General features: G+C 39.6%; 2 protein-coding genes across 2 annotated transcripts in view; one reads left to right on the forward strand and one right to left on the reverse strand.

Moving 5' to 3' along the window:
* Nucleotides 1–3,267, forward strand: part of LOC307259907 (RNA-binding motif, single-stranded-interacting protein 3-like) — a 115,880-nt gene extending 112,613 nt beyond the window's left edge. Inside the window, exon 14 of the mRNA XM_080039977.1 lies at nt 694–3,267. Coding sequence (XP_079896103.1) covers nt 694–697 — 4 coding nt within the window. The 3' untranslated portion in view covers nt 698–3,267. The remainder of the gene's footprint in view (nt 1–693) is intronic.
* Nucleotides 3,268–3,559: 292 nt separating this feature from the next.
* On the reverse strand, nt 3,560–18,364 carry entpd3 (ectonucleoside triphosphate diphosphohydrolase 3). Its single transcript, XM_080040313.1, has 10 exons — nt 18,188–18,364; nt 13,844–13,981; nt 13,408–13,525; nt 13,026–13,185; nt 12,232–12,391; nt 11,806–12,033; nt 10,644–10,907; nt 10,442–10,552; nt 9,633–9,770; nt 3,560–4,842 (listed from the first exon to the last, which is right to left on the reverse strand). Exons 2-10 carry the CDS (start codon nt 13,976–13,978, stop codon nt 4,654–4,656), a joined length of 1,503 nt encoding a protein of 500 aa, XP_079896439.1. The 5' UTR covers nt 13,979–13,981; nt 18,188–18,364; the 3' UTR covers nt 3,560–4,653.
* Nucleotides 18,365–18,644: the final 280 nt, after the last annotated feature.

An 18,644-nucleotide genomic window follows, 5' to 3' on the forward strand; every position in this document is an offset into this window, starting at 1 on the left:
CGTAACTTTTTCATATTTGAATGCCGGTTACATTCAAGCCATCTCCAAATGAGCTGAGACAAAATTGATTAAGTCTATCAGCTGCACAAAACCCTTTCTGTGTCACTCCCCCACCACTGACACAGGAGCTCAGAAATCCCCAAAAGCACCCAACAAATGTTTAAGTTGTTGATTCTACTGCTAAGAAAAAAACCTGGACATACAGCAAAAGCAATACAATCCATGCAGGATCACCTAAGGCTAACCTCATGTAGATGTGCCGACAGTGTTGTTGTAACCTCTTAAGATAACTCATTGGGGCATCATAAGTTACGCACTATAACTTTAAAGTGTCTCCTGCTTACGGTCTGGAAATGTTCAACCGTTCTTTCTAAGGGTGTGTTTCTCAAGTCAAACAAATCCTGCTGAAAAGTTTGCATATATAATCAGCTCCAGAAGGCTGCAGTGTGTAGATGCACAGACAGTGTTACGCCATTCTGTTTTGGTCATGGCATCATGTCAACCTTTGCTTGCAATACACTCCCTCCCTATTTTTTTGTATTTTTCCCCAGGTGTTTATTCATCTTGTTTATCTGCCTCCTAAATAACCCACACAACGGTTGGACACAAAGGATGTTGTGTCTGCTTTAGAATGGTTGTTGACAGTCTCCTAAGTTACCCGTTTTCACTGAGTTGTTTTTCTGTCTCCCTTAGATAACAAGATGGGTAGGAATCATTGCTGCATTGCCTTCAGAAGGACTGCACAGAGGCGCTGGACACACAGAGAATCAAAATGAAATGAAAAAACAAAAAAAAAAGTGACATGACACAGGGGAGAAGGCTTCCACTGTGCACAGGCACGAAATAAATGACAAAATGAAATGAAAAAAAGTCAGTTATATTTCTCACCTGGTTGAACCAAGAAAAAGACAGATAAAATGAGAAATTATGGTTTCCTGAACCCGAGGACAATGAAATCAAATGTGGTCTGCAACTTTGAGTTTATCATTTCTCACTGTGAGACTGGACTTTGCCTCCAAAGGGAACGGAGAAGACATGGACTCAAATCTGAACTCATCCAACAAAACTGTACAGAAAAAAAAGAACATTTGAATGTGGAGGTAGATTTTCAGATTTTTTTTATAAAAAAAAAATAGGAAGGAAGTCTAGGGGAAAAAAAGAGATTGTCTTCCTTTGATATTAAGCTACATTAATTTCATTCTTTTTATTATTTGAGTAGTTTTCTAGAATATCAATGTTTTCGTAAATCTTTATTGCCTTAATTTTCTCAAACTTTGGGAAATAAGTTTCCATGGTGTTGAGTTGTATAAAAAAAAATAGAAAAAAAGACTGTGTGGTTGAATGATTTGAGAGGTGCTCCTGGGGAAAGTTCCGAGAGCCTCTGAGATGAAATCTACAAAGCTATCTGTACAGGTAAAAAAGAAAAAGGTTGTATTTGTATGAAGATGATTTTAAATTATGTGGTGCAGTGCAGCTGATGTTGGTTGGTATAGGAAAAATTTAAATCTTTAATGCAAGTCGCGGGGTCAATCCACTGCTTCGTGGAAAATGCAGTTAAGTTCAATCATGGAATACAAGTTCTATTTCTCCCATCACATTTGTATTTTGTGTTGTTTTTCTTTTTCTTGGTTTATGATTGCAGTCATTTTTACCTTCAGAAGTGTTTGCTTTGCCTGCTTTGCTTGTCTCACTGCAACAACAAAAAAAGTTTTAAAAAAAGGGAAAAAAAGGAACATGTCTGTCTGTGAGAAAAAACTGTAAAACACGCTAGGATTTCTAAATGTGCAAAAGCAATAGTTTTAGTAAAACTGTTGACAGTTTCTTGAGTCTTTCTTAACTGTTGAACAAAAGCAGCCCACAGGTGGCATATTTTATACCAAAGATGAAGAAACTAGGTAGTGAAGAGATCTTCCTTACTGTATGTTGCTTTTTCTTTCTTTTTTCTTTACCTCTGAAACTGATTGTTCTTGCTTGCCATGCTGTCTGTGTGTGAGAGGATTTCCTCAGCTACTGAGTAGATCTTTAAAACTTCTGCCTCAACCGAAAGAGTGTGATTTGAGATGTTCTGTTTTCCATATATGATCAAATGTGGCCATGATCTAAAGAGACCTTGAAGTTTGGAGAAGGTGGAGGAGGCAGGCATTGGGAATAAGTTGGAATACTTCACTACTTTTTAGTTGCAAATAAGGTTGAAAATGCATTTTATCCCGTTGAATATTGGTGTGTACCTTTCAACCTATTGTGCACTCAACAACACCCTCTTCAGGCTGCATTGACCAATCACAAATCCTAAACGCCGACACTGAGACGCTGTAACTCATGAAAACTGCTAGCCAAAATGCTATATTAATCGTTATCGTTTTTTGAAAAGCATCCAAGCCTCATCCATTCATCAAACCATTTTTTTAACGCCGTTGTCTTGCCAAACACAAGTCTTTTTCAAATGTGAGCAGGGATGGGCATTTCTTTTGACAATATAATTTCAGCTCATGTATATTCTAAAAATGATAAGGAGAGATATTTTGTTTTTGCCTTTTCTTTCTTTTTGAGTTGCCTTGTTTATTTTTTGTATTTTCTTTTTTTGGAGAATTGATTATGATGTGTGGGCTGCTAAATACTTGTCATCATTGGGGATCTGGGTTGTGTTGTGTTGGATGGGTGTGCGAGATGTACACCTCCAGAATAAACATCAATTGACCATTTTAAGCTGAGATAAATCAATTATCATCCCTGACCTGACTGCGTAAAAAAAAAAAACATTCTGCAAGTGAAATAGAAGACATGTTGTGGTTTGCAGTACTCAAAGAACACAGAACATTTTTCTTAGATCGTTTAATCTAAGCTAATTTGAAAAAAAATAAGTATTATAAATTGTGTGTTACTATAAGAGGGCAAGCCTTGAGAGAAGAATACTCTATGGACTTGGCTGACACTTACTCTGAGGTGAGGTCACACCCTTGAAGCACCTAACCCCCCACCAATGAGAGGGTGCTAACGTGAGACGCAATACATGAAAAAAACATGGTTCAACCAAAATCAAGCAGAAACAAACCTCTATGGGGAAAAATAAATTATTAAAAGAAGAGGAAAAAGTAGAGAAAGTGAGAACAAGAGTAATATTTATGAGATCTTTTTTTGTACAGGAGTGTAAAAGAAAAATGCAACAGAAATAACTTTGATGATGCTATTTTTTTATTTGCTTGGCCACATGCCACCCATGTCTTTCAAATTGTGATTCTGAGAGTGTCTGTAGAACTAGTTGATATTGCTGTAGTTTCAAATGTGTCTCTTTTCATTTTGTTTTCTTTTTAGACAAATCTTTCAATAAAATAAAAAAATGTTTCAAACAGTCAAAACTTGTCTGGTAGATTCTGCAGGGACAATGAAGCACCCCTAGAGAGCGCTGTAGTACACTGTATGAGAGAGGGGGGGCGCGAAAGATTATAGAGGAAGAGCCGTGTGTGTGTGTGCGTGTGCGTGTGTCTTTGTGTGTGATATTAACAAGTTACCAAATATTTTTCAGTCACTTAGCACAAATGAAACAGAGATTACGATTCAAACAGGTATAGTTGTAGTTTAATTTGAAGAAGGAAACATTGTGTTTAGAATGGAAGCCTGAATCTCATACAACAGCCACAAAAGTACAGTAAATGTCATTAGTATGGTGTATAATGATGCGGTATGGAAGCCTAAACCTCATACAGTTAGTAGATACGTTTATGATATCCTGAATAGAGTTTATCAAAACAGGATCAATACAGTCTGTGCATTACATGGAAATCATGCATTATCCTTTCCCGTTTGGACAACATTAATATTAAAAAAGCCATCCAAGTAGAGTAGCATTTATACAGACTGTCTTATGATGTAACACGTTTGTGTTCATGCTCTAATTCAGAAATGATCCCTGACAGGAAATCCCTTTATTTTGCTATAGAATGACACATTTGTTGAATGCCTTTATCTTGAGTTCATATCATCTGGTTCTCAGTTACTTCATACACAATATTTAACACCATTATAAAGCTGTGGTAAAGTGCTACATACAGTAGTTGTATGTAACCAGAGCCATTCAGTGCAATTAGAATTTAAGATGCAAGGGTGGGGAATGCAGGCCATTTGTAAGTGGATAGCTCATGCTTTTACCTGAGGGGTCCATGTGCACAATGTGCAAGTGCGACTGCTCATATAGAATCTCAGTTTTTAAGAAAACACAATGTTGAGATTGCATAATGCGAGACAAGAACCAGCACATGGTATTGGTGCCTTCATCATGTTTCCACCATTCAGGTAAACTTCTGTGTAACCCCTTTTTTCCCGTGCGACAACAGTATTTCCCTTTAGTCTGGCTTAGAAAAGTAAATGTTAAAAGATCCCATAACCTGAATATATGTGAGTTTCCCTGAGGTAAATAATGTAAAGAAAAGTTGTTAATACCTGTTTGTGGTGTTAGTGACTGTCTCAATAAAACCAGTCTCACATGTCAAGCTATAGCTCAATGAGACACCGGCAGGATACACGGTGAGAGCTTTTCAGTTTGAGGCTCCTTCTTCAATTTTCAAAAACAAAAGGCAGTAAATGGCTCAGGCTGAAAACATTTTTTTTTTGATTCGTAACTTGCAGTACAAGTGCTTATGTTTGTAGATCATTCCCTCAGTAGCAGGTGCGAATGAGGAAGATGAAAACCATGACTGCGGTTACAATGGTCAGTGCTGAAAACAGAAAGATAAGGCCGGCGAAGACAGGGTTCGTCAATGGGAAGACCATTTTCACTTCAGACGGGATCATGTTGGACATACTCAGCATGTAGCCCAAACTCCAACCTATGCTGGTTCCCTTTACCTAGAGAAAGGAGAAGAGAAAATGAGAAGACTTGAGTTCTCACTGTCAATGTGAATGCTGCACACAGTATTTTCTATTATACAGTATTACCTCACTTTGCTTGTCTGAAGAAATTGAGATGATCAAACAGCCCTCTCGTGAGATTCTATAATAACAGCTATAGTGCAAAATATGAGTCATATAGACCCAAAGTGCATCCCTAAAAAGAATCAACGAGTGTCTGTGTTGTAAATCCTTCTTAGAGGACATACCCACCACCAGACTCACTGAAAGCCCCAAAGGCACTAAACAGCACACTAATTCTTCTGTTGGCGGGCTTGGAAATTTCCGAGCCTCCCCAGCTGTTGAAGAAAGTAATTGTGATCAAGTCTAAAGGATAGCTCCCCACCATGCGTTTTGGAAAACTGAGGAATTTTTTTTCAATGGCTTCTGTCATTCCTTATGACTCACGATTGATAGACAGAGTGTCATAGTGCAGGAACCCCCTTCTGTTGAGGGAGTTCCATTGTGAGAGGCAGTCGGTGTCCTCAGGGTGTCCCACAGCAATACGTTGCCAGTCTCTCCGTCTGGCCTCAACTTTTTGAATGCAGACAATATGTACAGTCATATGAAAAAGTTTTGGACCCCCTTCTAATTTTGGGGATTTTTGTTCATATATGACATACCTTGTCAGAAGCAATTCAGGCCCTGTTCTCACGGTGAAAACGTGACAGTTTTCCCGTTTTTGGTTTTTAAAAAAAACCCGTTCAGACACAATTTGTCTGACATCTTCACTCGTACACATGTTTTCAAAGGAAATGGGACGAAATCGCTGTAGTAAGCATGCCAGGCCAGCAGTTGGCAGTACAAGGTAGTAGTAGATAGCTTTTCCGGTACAATTTGATGCATAAAACCTTACTATAACCGAAAATTAATGCCACTAACGTTCATAAAGCGGTTGGTGTAAGCTTGGGGTAGTATTGTAAATGTAAATAGAAGTATTGTAAATGACAAGCTTTCTGTCCTCTTATTTCACCGCATTGAACTCGTGAAAACAGAAGACATGCTGGTGGCTGGTAGTGTAGGGGCTTTGTGAGCGGCTACTTTCCTGTTAGGCGTACTTCAAAATAAAAGTCAACTCACGTTTGTCCAGTGAAATGCTATTAATGTTTAGCCAGTGAGGAGCCTTAATGCTCCTTTTGTTGAACAGTAGTTTTAACAGTAGTTTTTTAAATGGACCTTGAGTCTAATAATAAAAGTTGATGATGATGATGATGAGTAACTTAACCGCTGCGCGCTGAACTATGGATAGTGTTTTTTAATGTAGAGAGAGCCGTGTCCCTGGCATATAGAAGCTACACACGTTTATTTTGCTAGAAAAACCGGCAGAGCACAAATCTTTCCCCAGACAAAGTGGTGGGTGCATGGTATCAATAACTTACTAATAGACACCGTTTCGTGTTGCCGTGAGAACAGGGCCTCAGCAGTGTAATTTTGTTTATTGGAATAATAGAAAATATGCAATAGGCATCATAACAACATTTTACTGGTGCATGAATTTGGGCACCCCAAAAGAAAAATTACATCAGTACTTAGTTGAGCCTCCTTTTACTAAAATAACAGCCTCTAGACGCCTCCGGTAGCCTGTGATGAGTGTCTGGATCCTGGATGTAGGTATTTTGAACATTCTTCCATACTAAAGCGATCCAGTTCAGTTAAATGTGATGGCTACCGAGCATGGAAAGCCAACTTCAAATCATCCCATAGATTTTCGATGATATTCAAGTCATTGGACTGCGACGGCCATATCAGAACATTGTACTTTTCCCTCTGCAGGAATTTGAACTGTGTTAAGAGTCATTGTCTTGTTGGAATATCCAACCCCTGCGCAACTTCAACTTTGTGACTGATGCTTGAACCTTATCCTGAATAATCTGTTGAAACTGGGTTGAATTCATCCGACTATCGACTTTAACCAGGGCCCCAGTCCCTGAAGTGGCCACAGCATGATGGAACCTCCACCAAATTTGACAGTAGGTAGCAGGTGTTTTTCTTGGAATGCAGTTTTCTTCTTTCGCCATGCAAAGCGCTTTTTATAAAGACCAAATAACTTAATTTTTGTCATCAGTCCAAAGCATTTTCTTCGAATATGAATCTGGCTTGTCTAAATGAGCTTTTGCATACTCCATGCGACTGTATCTGTGGCATGGGCGCAGAAAGGGCTTCCTCCTCATCACCCGGCCATACAGATGTTTTGGTGCAAAATGCGCTGAATTGTTGAACAATGTAGGGGAGAACGGGGTAAGTAGGCACACTTTTTACTCTAGTGAGAATTGCTCATCACCTAAACATCTTTCAATAGTCATTCCTACGTTAAATTGAAGCTTAAAGAGGACCTATGATGCTTTTGGACTTTTATGACCTATAAACGTTGTTATGATGATTCATAGTCATGCTTAACCATACTAAATTATCAAATAATGACTTACATGCATTTCGACGTATTCCCTGCTGACCGTCTGGGGTGTCTGTGCAGAGCACTAAACACTATTCTAGCCAGTCGAGAAGTCACGTCTTCAAAGCGGTCTACCCTTTCATAATTTGTGACGTCGCATAAAAATTTGTGACGTGACCACGCGGATGTTTCCATGTATGGTAATGCTGTCACTTCCCTGTTCGCGTCTGCCTCGCGCCCTTATAGGTCCATGCTCGCGCTTCCCGCCACTGAAAGTGTTCCGGAAGGAAGGTAACCAATCACAACGGAGTGGGGTTTGCAGGAGGGGGGGAGGGTAGTGGAGATGGCCGATGCACAGGCGGAGGGAGCGGAGATTGCCGAAGCACACACACTCAAGTGTTGACAGGATGTGCTGGATCGCCAAAATAAGAGAAAGAGCTTCCCGAAAATCTACATAGTTTTTTGTGATGTGATACGTGTCAGGTTGCTCTATAGCAGTGTAAAACAAGAAATTAAGACCAGAAAAGTAGTATAATAGGTCCTCTTTAAGGTGTTGGCTTGAAATGTGTACCCCTCACTTTTTCTATCTTATTGTAATAAAGAAGAAATTAATCATCAAAGACACCTTCACACATTGTGACAACCAACCCCATGGGGTCGGTTGTCAAACACTATGGGGTTGTTTGTCACAATGTTATCTTAATGGGAATAATCTTAAAAAGAAGGCAAGAAAGTAGAACTAAATTTGAAAGTTTAATTGCATTGTCAAGTTCACAAATAGGCCTAAATAACTTACTGTAGCCTTGGCAGCTGGTCTAGTTTGGGATGCACTGGGTTGTTTTGATTTTGTTGCCCTTTTTTCTTTTGCATGCTAGCTGCCTTTTCCTGCTCTATTCATTCCTTCTCTGGGGTGTCAGTGAGGATACAGCTTGACAATTTCTTTCGTTATTGGGTTCCTTTTCTGGCTGCAGCCTTGAGATAACATGTGACAACCAACCCCCCAAAAAATGTGACGACCAACCCCAACTTGAATTTCTTGCTAGCATCAAGGCCAACAACCATCTGACAACTAATTAGCTTGCTAACCACAATCTAAACTATAGTTTACCCTTCACACTTGTTATGGGTAAGTGTTTTGTTATAAACCCATTGTGTAAAAGCCTAGAAGAAAAATACTGAGATATTTTCAATTTGACATGAACAACATAAACAGTCGTCTCACCTCAAATTCAGCTGTCTAACTCCAAGGAAGACTATGTAGGTGACCTCTGATCCCAATTCTGGATATTTACATACCAACATTTCACAGACAGCGCCTTCTGGTTCCGAGATATAACGATTGTGACAACCAACCCGTGTGACAAATTACCCCGTTCTCCCCTACAGATAAACAATCTGCAGCCAGATGTTCTTGCAGGTCTTTGGAGGTGATCTGTGGGTTGAGTGCAACCATTCTCACAATACTCCACCTATGCCGCTCCTGTATTTTTCTTGGTCTTCCAGACCTGGGTTTAACTGCCACTGTGCCTGTGTCCTTCCATTTCCTGACAACGTTCCCAACAGTCGAAATTGACAATTGAAACCTTTGGGAAAGCTTCTTGTAGCCTTCCCCTAAACCATGACAATGAATACTCTTTGTTTTTCAGATCTTTTGGGAGCTGCTTTGATGATCCCATTCTGTCTCACTTCAGCAGAGAGTCAAAGAGAAGAGCAACTTGCATTTAGGCACCTAAAATACCCTTTCTCATGATTAAACAGACATTTCTATGAGGTTCAAGGCTTAACAACATAATCCAACCAATTTTGTGTTTAAAGTCATCAGCGTTACATGCTGTTACATGCATTAAAATCAACAAAACCACAAGGGTTCCTATATTTTTGCACAGCCAGTTTTTCACATTTTATTTTATTTCATACAACTAAATACTGCTTTTCAAAAAATCTTTGTTTGGAAAACATCCCAGTACTTAGCTGTTCCTGGTAAATGAAAGACATACCACTTTTATCTTTTTTTTTTGTGAAAGCAGAGTCAATTATAATGCCGGCTGAGAGGGGTTCCCAAACTTTTTCATATGACTGTATGTGTCAGCCATCCATTTTGAACTGGTCCCTTGTCTATGATAAACACTGTTCAACGCCTGTGTCTGACAGCTGAAGCATGGCCACTCTTGTTAAAATGGCCATAGACGTGTTCTGAAGTTTCTCCTTAAAATATATTATTATAGATTGTAAGAATATTTGAACACAGAGAATATACTGTATACTGTATGTATGTTGGCTATGTATTAGCTTCATAGCTGAGTAAAAGACAGGAGGAGGCAGTGGAAATATCTCTATATTTTTTAGACCAACCAACCTTTTGTTCGAAGTTTATGTTTTTCCAGTTATCTTTGTCAAACTTGTATCCATCTGCCAGCATGCTGAAGACATAGTGAGCTGCAAAGCAGTAAGTCATGAGGTATCTGTCAGAGATCCACGTCTTTTCTTCCCTCAGCTAAAAGGAAGAGAAACAAATATCAGAGTGCAGCCTACTAATAGGAAGGATGAATAAAAACAAAACATATTTAGTAAGTTCAAACTTCAGACCAGACTGAGCCAAAAGGATGTGTGATCAATTTACATCACCATCTTACAGTTTGGATAAAATAGAATAAAACTTCATCCATTAAAGCAGTATATTGTGCAGCTATTTTGGAGTGTAAAGCCATAATGTCGCTCCAAAGTGATCTTCAAGTAAACTTTTCTCTCTTGTTTAAAATCTTCAAATAATAATAATAATTTAGTTGATCATTCTCAAACAATAGGATTTGCATTTGGTGGGTTAAGGGATGTTCAGTTTTTAAATAATGTTTTAACCAAAACTAAATAACAGAGCTTGGCATGCCAATGATCACAAGCAAGTATGTTGCCCTCTGGACAAAAAAAAACAATCAAAACACTCTCATACTGTGTTCCTGATGAGTAAAATGATTTTGCATCGTAGTTGGCCATTGTGCTATAAGTGGCACTGTTTGCAGCACCACTTATGTGTATCAAAATAATTTAATTTTCCATGTTTGTGTGGGCTTCTTGTTGCTGATTTCTCTTCTCAATTTGTCCTTCCTCCTGTTCCACTACTTCTCCTCCTCTCATAAGTGAAACCCTAAACCAGTTGGAAGAACTTACCTCTCTCCAATGTGTATGGCAGAATTCGCTAACTGAGGCGTTGAATTGATCAAATTCCCAAGTGCTATTTATCCCCAGCGCCCTCGCAGTGTAGAAGAATCCTGCATACGCCTGGCCGAAACAGTGGAGACATGAAGTACGTTTAAATTTTCATCTTCATCTGTCTTTTTGCACATGTGCACATATGGTTAATGTGTGTTACCATGAAATCTCCAGTGACGGGCGGCTGCTCGACCCCGTTGAAGGAACAGTGGGTTGAGGTGCAGGTTTTGAAATCAAATATGGACTTCACTATGCTACCGCACTGGTCTGAGTTGCCTGCTCCCACCATGTAGAATTCTTGATCTGGGTTGTATTGTCTTGGTTTCTTTGTGCACTCTGTATCATAAATGGATGAGGCCTTCAAGGAGATGTTGAATCCTTCAGGGTAGCAGGGATTAACAATGTTGCTTAGGCCAGACGATCCCTGGGGGGTTAAGAAGAGGAAAGAGAAAAGGAAATGGTCAAAAGAAAGAGTGCGGGGAAGGAAAAATAACATAAACCATGACGTTTAACTTTAACGTTAACTTTTCATACCAGGACCCTGCTGTGGAAGGTACATCCATAACATATATTCACAGCATAGCACATTCCTTCAACCACAATCACTATCAGTTTCAAGAATGGAGCTATAAACTGACAAAAATAATGCATTTCTCGCAGACTAGCTTGACGGCATTCGGTGGTCCGATCAATGCTCTTAATGACATAATGCATTCTTGACTGGTATGCCTTTGCCTGTTAGCAAATCAGGGACAGTGGTGCTCACTAATCAATTCTTAACTGGGCATTAATGGATTTTGGCCACAACATGCATTCAAAAGCACTCATTTCCACTGGCACAACATGTACCACAGACACAAGCACTTAAGGCTGAAGACAGAAACATGCAAGTTCAAAAAGATCCAGGGCTGTGAATCTTTTGGAATCGCACGATTCGATTCAATTCCGATTCCTGAGGTCACGATTTGATGCAAAATCGATTTTCCATTCAAAACAATTACTGATTCAAAATCGATTTCTAGATTTATGATCTACTCCAGTCCACTGTGTGCTAAGAGTCCACTGTGTGCAAAAACATATTTAAAATAATATATGAATCCATTTATTTAAAATTAAATTAAATAGATTTTGGCAAATTAGGAATCGATTTAAAATAGCAGGAGATAGGAATCGCGATTTTTACATGAATTGCGATTCTTTTTCATCACCCCTAACCCTTATAGTAGATGGGAGTGTGGACCTTGTATACACATTGTCTTTTGTACATACAGACTCTCTCACACACACACACACACACACACATTGGAGGAACAGCAACTTACCCTGACTACTATGTCCAGAACCTTCTTCTCAGCCTCATTTTTTCCATAGCAGAGGTAACTATGTGTGTAGACATTGTAAGGGTAACCGTACATTTTGACATGCATGTAGTCAGACCCGTTGAGATCCTCCTGGATTGCAAAGGCGATCTGTGTTGATGCTCCACCAAGGTCCATGGACCCAACAGTCTTAGCCCCTTCTGGCCTCACATAGGTGTTCCACAGGTTTTTCTGCAAAAATTACGGAAGGGGTGTATGATCGACCATGTGCTAGCCTTGTTTATAAAGCAGCATTATTGTTTAGCCTCTTTCACATTTAAACGGAAAGTTCACACACACACACACACACACACACACACGCGCACACACACACACACGCACACGCACGCACACACACACACACACACACACACAAATGGTGAGTCTTACCTCTAGGAAGTTTCCCATGAGGTAGTTGACAGTGATCCACCCATAAAGCCCTTCTTCTTGACCAGTTATGATGGAAGCATTTTGGAAGGCAAAAGGCAAGGAGCTCAGGTATTCTGTGAGAGTTGCCAGGATTTCATTGGACATCTGTTCATCCTTCTCACTTGCAGCCGGGCAGAAACAGGATAAGAATTACAGATCTGACTCTAACTGTTCTGAACATTAAATAAGAAACCATAGTTAGCCAGGAGATGGTAAGTTTAGCTTAACATAAATACTGAAAGCAAGAGGAGACAGATAGCATGGCTAATTAATACATTTTATCTTTTTGGAATTATTCGTATAAATTAGACTTCTTCTTGGAGAATTGTCAATGTGAGGTGGACGAAGCCAGCGAGGATTTAAACTAAGAATCAACTCACACTCACACATGGAGTTTTTCTACTAATGTAAAATCAGCCAAACAAAACAAACCAACCTGTTGAAACGTGCTATTTGCTGGACTTCTTTTTATCTACTTTCCATATTTTCATCTCCAAACAGCAAAAGTCACAACACTGTAGAGCAGCGAGGAATAGCCCTAGAGGACTATTAGCATGTATAGTATGACCTTGAAAGCTCAAGTAGCCCATGTAATTACCCACTGCAGTCTCCAGCATTTACTGTTACACCATCTGAGGGCTTGAATTTGGCTATGGGAAAAGACCCTGTGGTTCCATGAATGGGTTTAAATGGCTCTGATCCTTCCTGCCATCCACATCGCTAGAGAAAAGCCCAAAAGTTAACTTGTGTCTTACTGTAGCAGTCTCATCCCAGCAGTAGCTCCTAGAAAGAGGATTGTGGTGCTGCGTTTTTCAGAAGGAATGGCTTTGGTGATGTCGTCTATGCAGCCTATGAAACTTTTACATGACTCGGTAACATTCTGTCCGTCAACTTTCATCTCTGAGATGCCAGCACCTGTAGGCGTGAGGACAAGCAAACATGATGTCAAATGTCTTGAGTTGATTTGATTTGATTTGATTTCGCTCACAATTGCTCAGTCAATCTACTCCTAAATGTAATTTTTTTTTAATCGTTTCATGCATTTTTTTCTTAACTCAATTCCAGTGTGAAAAAATGTGGAGATTTCGCATACAAAAGTTACAATGTTTATGTCTCATTGTAGAGACAATAACTCACCGGGAACTCTGCAATTCATTTTCTCAGTGACCACTCCTGTGTTGTTCTCCTTCTCCCCTGGCCACTGGTACAGATAAACATTGGAGCGAGACGAACCTGCATCTATCACTATGCCATACTGAGGACATGAACCCAAAAAAGGAGGGGGGGTCTTGTTAGAGGGTCATTTTGTTCCATTTGGTATGCCTGACCCACCTCTTACCTTGAACAGTTCATCTTGACCCTGACATCTGGATAAAATCTGGCATCGCATTGACAGCTGAGAGTGTGTGGGGGCTGAAGTATGTGTTTTTATAACGGCCTGTGTATCTTTCTCTGGTCATCAATGTGTTTTGGGATCTGCTATGTACTGTTACTTTGTTAGAGTGGTAGAAAATCTGAAGCCAAATAATATGCGCCTACACTTTTATGTGTGTGCATGCATATGTGCGTTCACCTCAAAGCTGTACTCTTTCCACTTCCAGGTGTCCTGGATGACAGCAACAGCAACAAGGGCAGCAATACTGGCCAAGAGGAGAAACACCACTCCTGCAACGCGACACTTGTGGCCCATTTGCCGTTTGGAGGCCATTTCCTGTTGGCGACAAATGGGGTGAAAAAAAAGAGTGGTTCTCACTAAAAGCATCTACGCTCTCAAAGTGATGACAAGGGGAGAGTTTTTTTTAAAGAGATAATGAGAGACAATAGTACACTTTATTTATGTTAAGCCTGGAAAAAAAGATGTGCAGATGCTTCATTTATAGTACTGATGGGCTAAGCAATCCCACCAGGTTTAACAAACACATTTAATGGGAATACAAATCAGAGAAAAACAAGCTGTAAATCTGTGTTAATGCCTAACATGCTTACCTTTTAGCATGTGTAATGGTAACAAGATCCCATAATATCATCTTGTATCTACTTCAGGCAAATATGCAAAGCAATGGCATGAAATGGGAATTCTTTGGGGGAATGTTATGTATTTTAGGCTCTGCAAAGGAGTATACAACCTTCTGTCAACTTTGGATCATTTGAAGAAAGTGTATTTTCCTAGAAAGAGCTTTCACAGCTTTGGAGGGCTTGTCAGTCAACAAGAAGGCCTCAAGCTCTAAGAACATGGTTTAACAGCCAGAAAGCCAATGTGCTGCAGCTTCATGAAAGCTGCACTTATTTAGCCTCAAAATCACTTAAGTTTTGGTCATGTTGTTTACATAAACTAAAGCGGCATTCTGAGTTTGTCTGAAATGCACTAATGATAACCTTCCTGATAAATTATGCATCCACTCAATTCAAACACTGATTGTTAGAACTTGTGCAGGCCTCAAGGAAGGGCCGAAGAGTGTGGATGGGTGTAGAGCTTCAATATCCACCTAAACATTGCTTGCAGTGGAGGAAAAAAGCATTTGATCCCTCACTGAGTTTGCCCACTTACAATGAAATTAATGGTCTATCATTTTAATGCTTGGTTTATTTTAACAGTGATAGACCGAATATCAAAAAGAAAATCTAGAAAATCACATAAAAAAAGATAGAAGTGATTTTGTATTTCATTTAGTGAAATAAGTATTTGATCCCCCATCAAAACATTGCTTAGTACTTGGTGGAGAAACCCTTGTTGGCAAGTACAGAGGTCAGACGTGTATTGTAGTTGTTGACCAGGTTTGCACACATCTCAGGAGGGTATTTGGACCACTCCTCTTTGCAGATCCTCTCCTAATCTTTAAGGTTTCGAGGCTGTCGCTTGGGCTTCAGCTCCCTCCACAGATCTATTGGATTAAGGTCCGGAGACTGGCTAGGCCACTCCATGACCTTAATGTGCTTCTTCTTGAGCCACTCCTTTGTTGCCTTTGCTGTATTTTTAGGGTCATTGACGTGCTGGAAGACCCATCCACGACCCATTTATACAGACCTGGCTGAGAGAAAGAGGATTGTCACCCAGTATTTCATGGTACATGGCCCCATCCATAGTTCCCTCAATGCAGTGAAGTCCACCTGTCTCCTAACACCCCCAAAGCATAATGCTTCAACCTCCATGCTTGACTGTGGGGATGGTGTTCTTGGGGTCATAGTCAGAATTCCTCTTCCTCCAAGCATGGCGAGTCACTGATACCAAAGAACTTGATTTTGTTTTAATCTGACCACATCACCTTCTCACAAGCATACTCTGAGTCGTTCAGGAGATCATTGGCAAACTTCAGACGGTTCTGTACATGTCCCTTCTTGAGCATGGGGACCTTACGGGCACTACAGGATTTCAATCCATAGTGTGTTACCAATGGTTTTCTTGGTGACTGTGGTCCCAGCTGCCTTGGGATCATAAACAAGCTCCTCCCGTGTAGATCTGGGCTGATCCCTCACCTTTCTCATGATCATTGATACCCCACAAGGTGAGATCTTGCATGGAGCTCCAGACCGAGGGAGATTGATGGTAATTTTGTTGTCTCCTTCTCACCCAGCTTCTTGCCAATGGTCTTGTAGCCCATTCCGGCCTTGTGCAGGTCTACAATCTTGTCCCTGATATCCTTAGACAGCTCTTTGGTCTTGCCCATAATGGAGATGTTGGAGTCTGATTTATTGACTCTGTGGACAGGTGTCTTTTATACAGGTAACAAGTTGAGACAGGTGTGTTTTATACAGGAAACTAGTTGAGATTAGGAATACTTTTTTAAAGCACGAGGACTAATCTGTGGGAGCCAGAATTCTTTATGGTTGGTAGGGGATCAAATACTTATTTCACTCAATGAAATGCAAAATAATTTCTATATTTTTTTTTATGTGATTTTCTGGATTTTCTTTTTGATATTCTGTGTATCACTGTTAAAATAAACCTAGCTTTAAAATTATAGACTGCTCATTTCATTGTAAGTGGGCAAACTTACAAAATCGGTGAGGGATCAAATACTTATTTCCTCCACTATTTTAAATATTTCACAAACACTGCTGGACAGGAAAACCTGCCACTGAACACACCATTTGGTTGTGTTTAAGTCTTCTGTATACTCTCTAATGGCGATGAGGAAGCAGCCAGGCATTAGGCATTAACACTGATTTTCATACAACTAACACACTTTGTGTAAAAAACTAACCTCAGAGAAAGACTTGTTCAGTCTTGTTCCTAAAAAATATGGCGTGTCAGAAAGTGCTGTGTTTGAGTCTTCAAATTATACTAAATGACAGAGAATGGTGACTAGGTACACCATGTATTACATGAAATCTGGTATACACATGCACACTGTTGAAAATCTTGTTTATTTAATTTCTTCTTGCATTGTATTTATATCTTAGTTCTTGAACTGTGCATCACTGGTACTGTATGTTAAGTTTGTCAATACAATCTTTATTTACAACTATGTTGTCATGTTTTGTAATAGGAAGTGCTTTATATATTCCATTTTAAATTTGTAGGCAGAGGAAAAATATCATAAAATTATGAAAACATTTAATGAATGTTAACAATGACACAGCAATGGATATTACGTTTAAAACATCCTTTCATTTAACTTGGCGTGTGGCAATAGGATGACATCAGAGGCTGCACCATTGTAATGACAGCCTTGTGTCAGTCAATAACTACTAGGTTTAGCTTGTTATGGGTGTTATTATCGTGCTGTCAAACAGTTGGTAAAACAGGACCAACATTTTCTGTCTCACTCGATCTCTCTTTTTCCTACTTTTCGGTTTTTCTGACTTTCTCTGAGTAAATCCCAATATAAGTATCTGTATCCTGTGTTGTCATTAGACTGTGACAACACCACAATACTGATGTTTTTTTAAATGACATCATTTACCACAGCAACGCCAGTGCACACAATCATGGTAAAGCTGTTAGACGGGGTGCGATTACTACCAGAGGACGTAACAAGCATGGCTTTGTCTGATGGTGAGGTGTATACATTTGGTTAACACAAGACATCATGCTTATGTCAGAGTTTTACTCTTTTCTTGTTAGTTTGAGTTTGCTCTGTGTCTAATCACAAATACCAGACTAACATATTACTATTATAATGTTTATTTAAAGAATAACATTATAAATAATAGATATGATTTCAACCACTGATTTTCACCTATCAAAAGAAACACATGTTCCCATTTGCTTGCTCATTGATATCTGGCTTTACTACGTCTTGTCTGTAAGCCAAGACATTCAGTAGATATAATAATCATTCAGACCAAGAAAGATGTAACCACATTTTTTCAAATGACAACTCTCAGGAACTCTAAATAGATGTGTGGACAATGTTTGCTTTACTACAACTTAATAAATTCCCCCTTTAACATTCTTTACAGTTGTTGTCATTATCATGATTTTTATCAACAATTTTTAATTTTCAAATGTTCAATAGGATCTGATTTGCATTGCATCACAACTTGGCTGCTGTGAAAATTAATAAAATTGTATGTTCATAACACGTTAACTTACAGTGAACATAACCGACTTTTTTGCCCCTGAATGAAAATGCCTCATGTCAAAAGGATGCTGAACATCTAACCGGTGTCATTATTTACATTATTTATTTACACATTTTTGAACAAAACATTTTGTTCTTGTTTCAACACTACAAACACCCGCAGGATCAACAGAAGGACCGCCATGTGGAACATGGAATTATTAATCATATTTCCACATGTTTTTGCCTCTGCTTGTAGAGACCTGTCCTCAAGAGGGTGAGTGCTGGAAATTAATGTGTCAAAACACGGGCACATGCAGACAGCCCAGCAGATCACAAGAGTCATGAAACACAGTAAATCAACTCGTGTAAAAACAGCTTTGTGAGACAGATGGTGTGTGTTTGTTTCTTACCGTGAAGAGCTGGTTTGTAGATCCTGGTTGGGACTGGTAGTGAGATGGCTCAGGAGGAAGGATGAAGTAACAGGGGATTAGCAAAAGAAGGGAAGAGAGAGAAAGAGAGAGAGAGAGAGAGAGGGAGAGAGAGCAAGGGAATGTGCAGAGAGCGGGAGAGATCTAGAGAGTGATTGGCCCTCAGGAACAGGAGTGGTGTACCCCAACAAAGCAGGGAGCGAGGTAGAGAAGGAGCGTGGGAGGAGCAATATATACACACTTACCACTCCCACCACACCAGAGAAACAGAGCAGCCAACACAGGAAGCCAGGTCATTAAACGATTCATGGCTGTTCCTTGCACACCGTCTTTTTCTAATGATCTATTGGTAAAAAGGAACTACTGAGTAAACTACTTTACACTTCTATTCCACTACACTTATTATATTTTTTCCATTTACTCCACTATCTCCATGTAT

This window comes from Ammodytes marinus (genome assembly GCF_949987685.1).
Source record: "Ammodytes marinus genome assembly, chromosome: 13".
Lineage (NCBI taxonomy): Eukaryota > Metazoa > Chordata > Actinopteri > Uranoscopiformes > Ammodytidae > Ammodytes > Ammodytes marinus.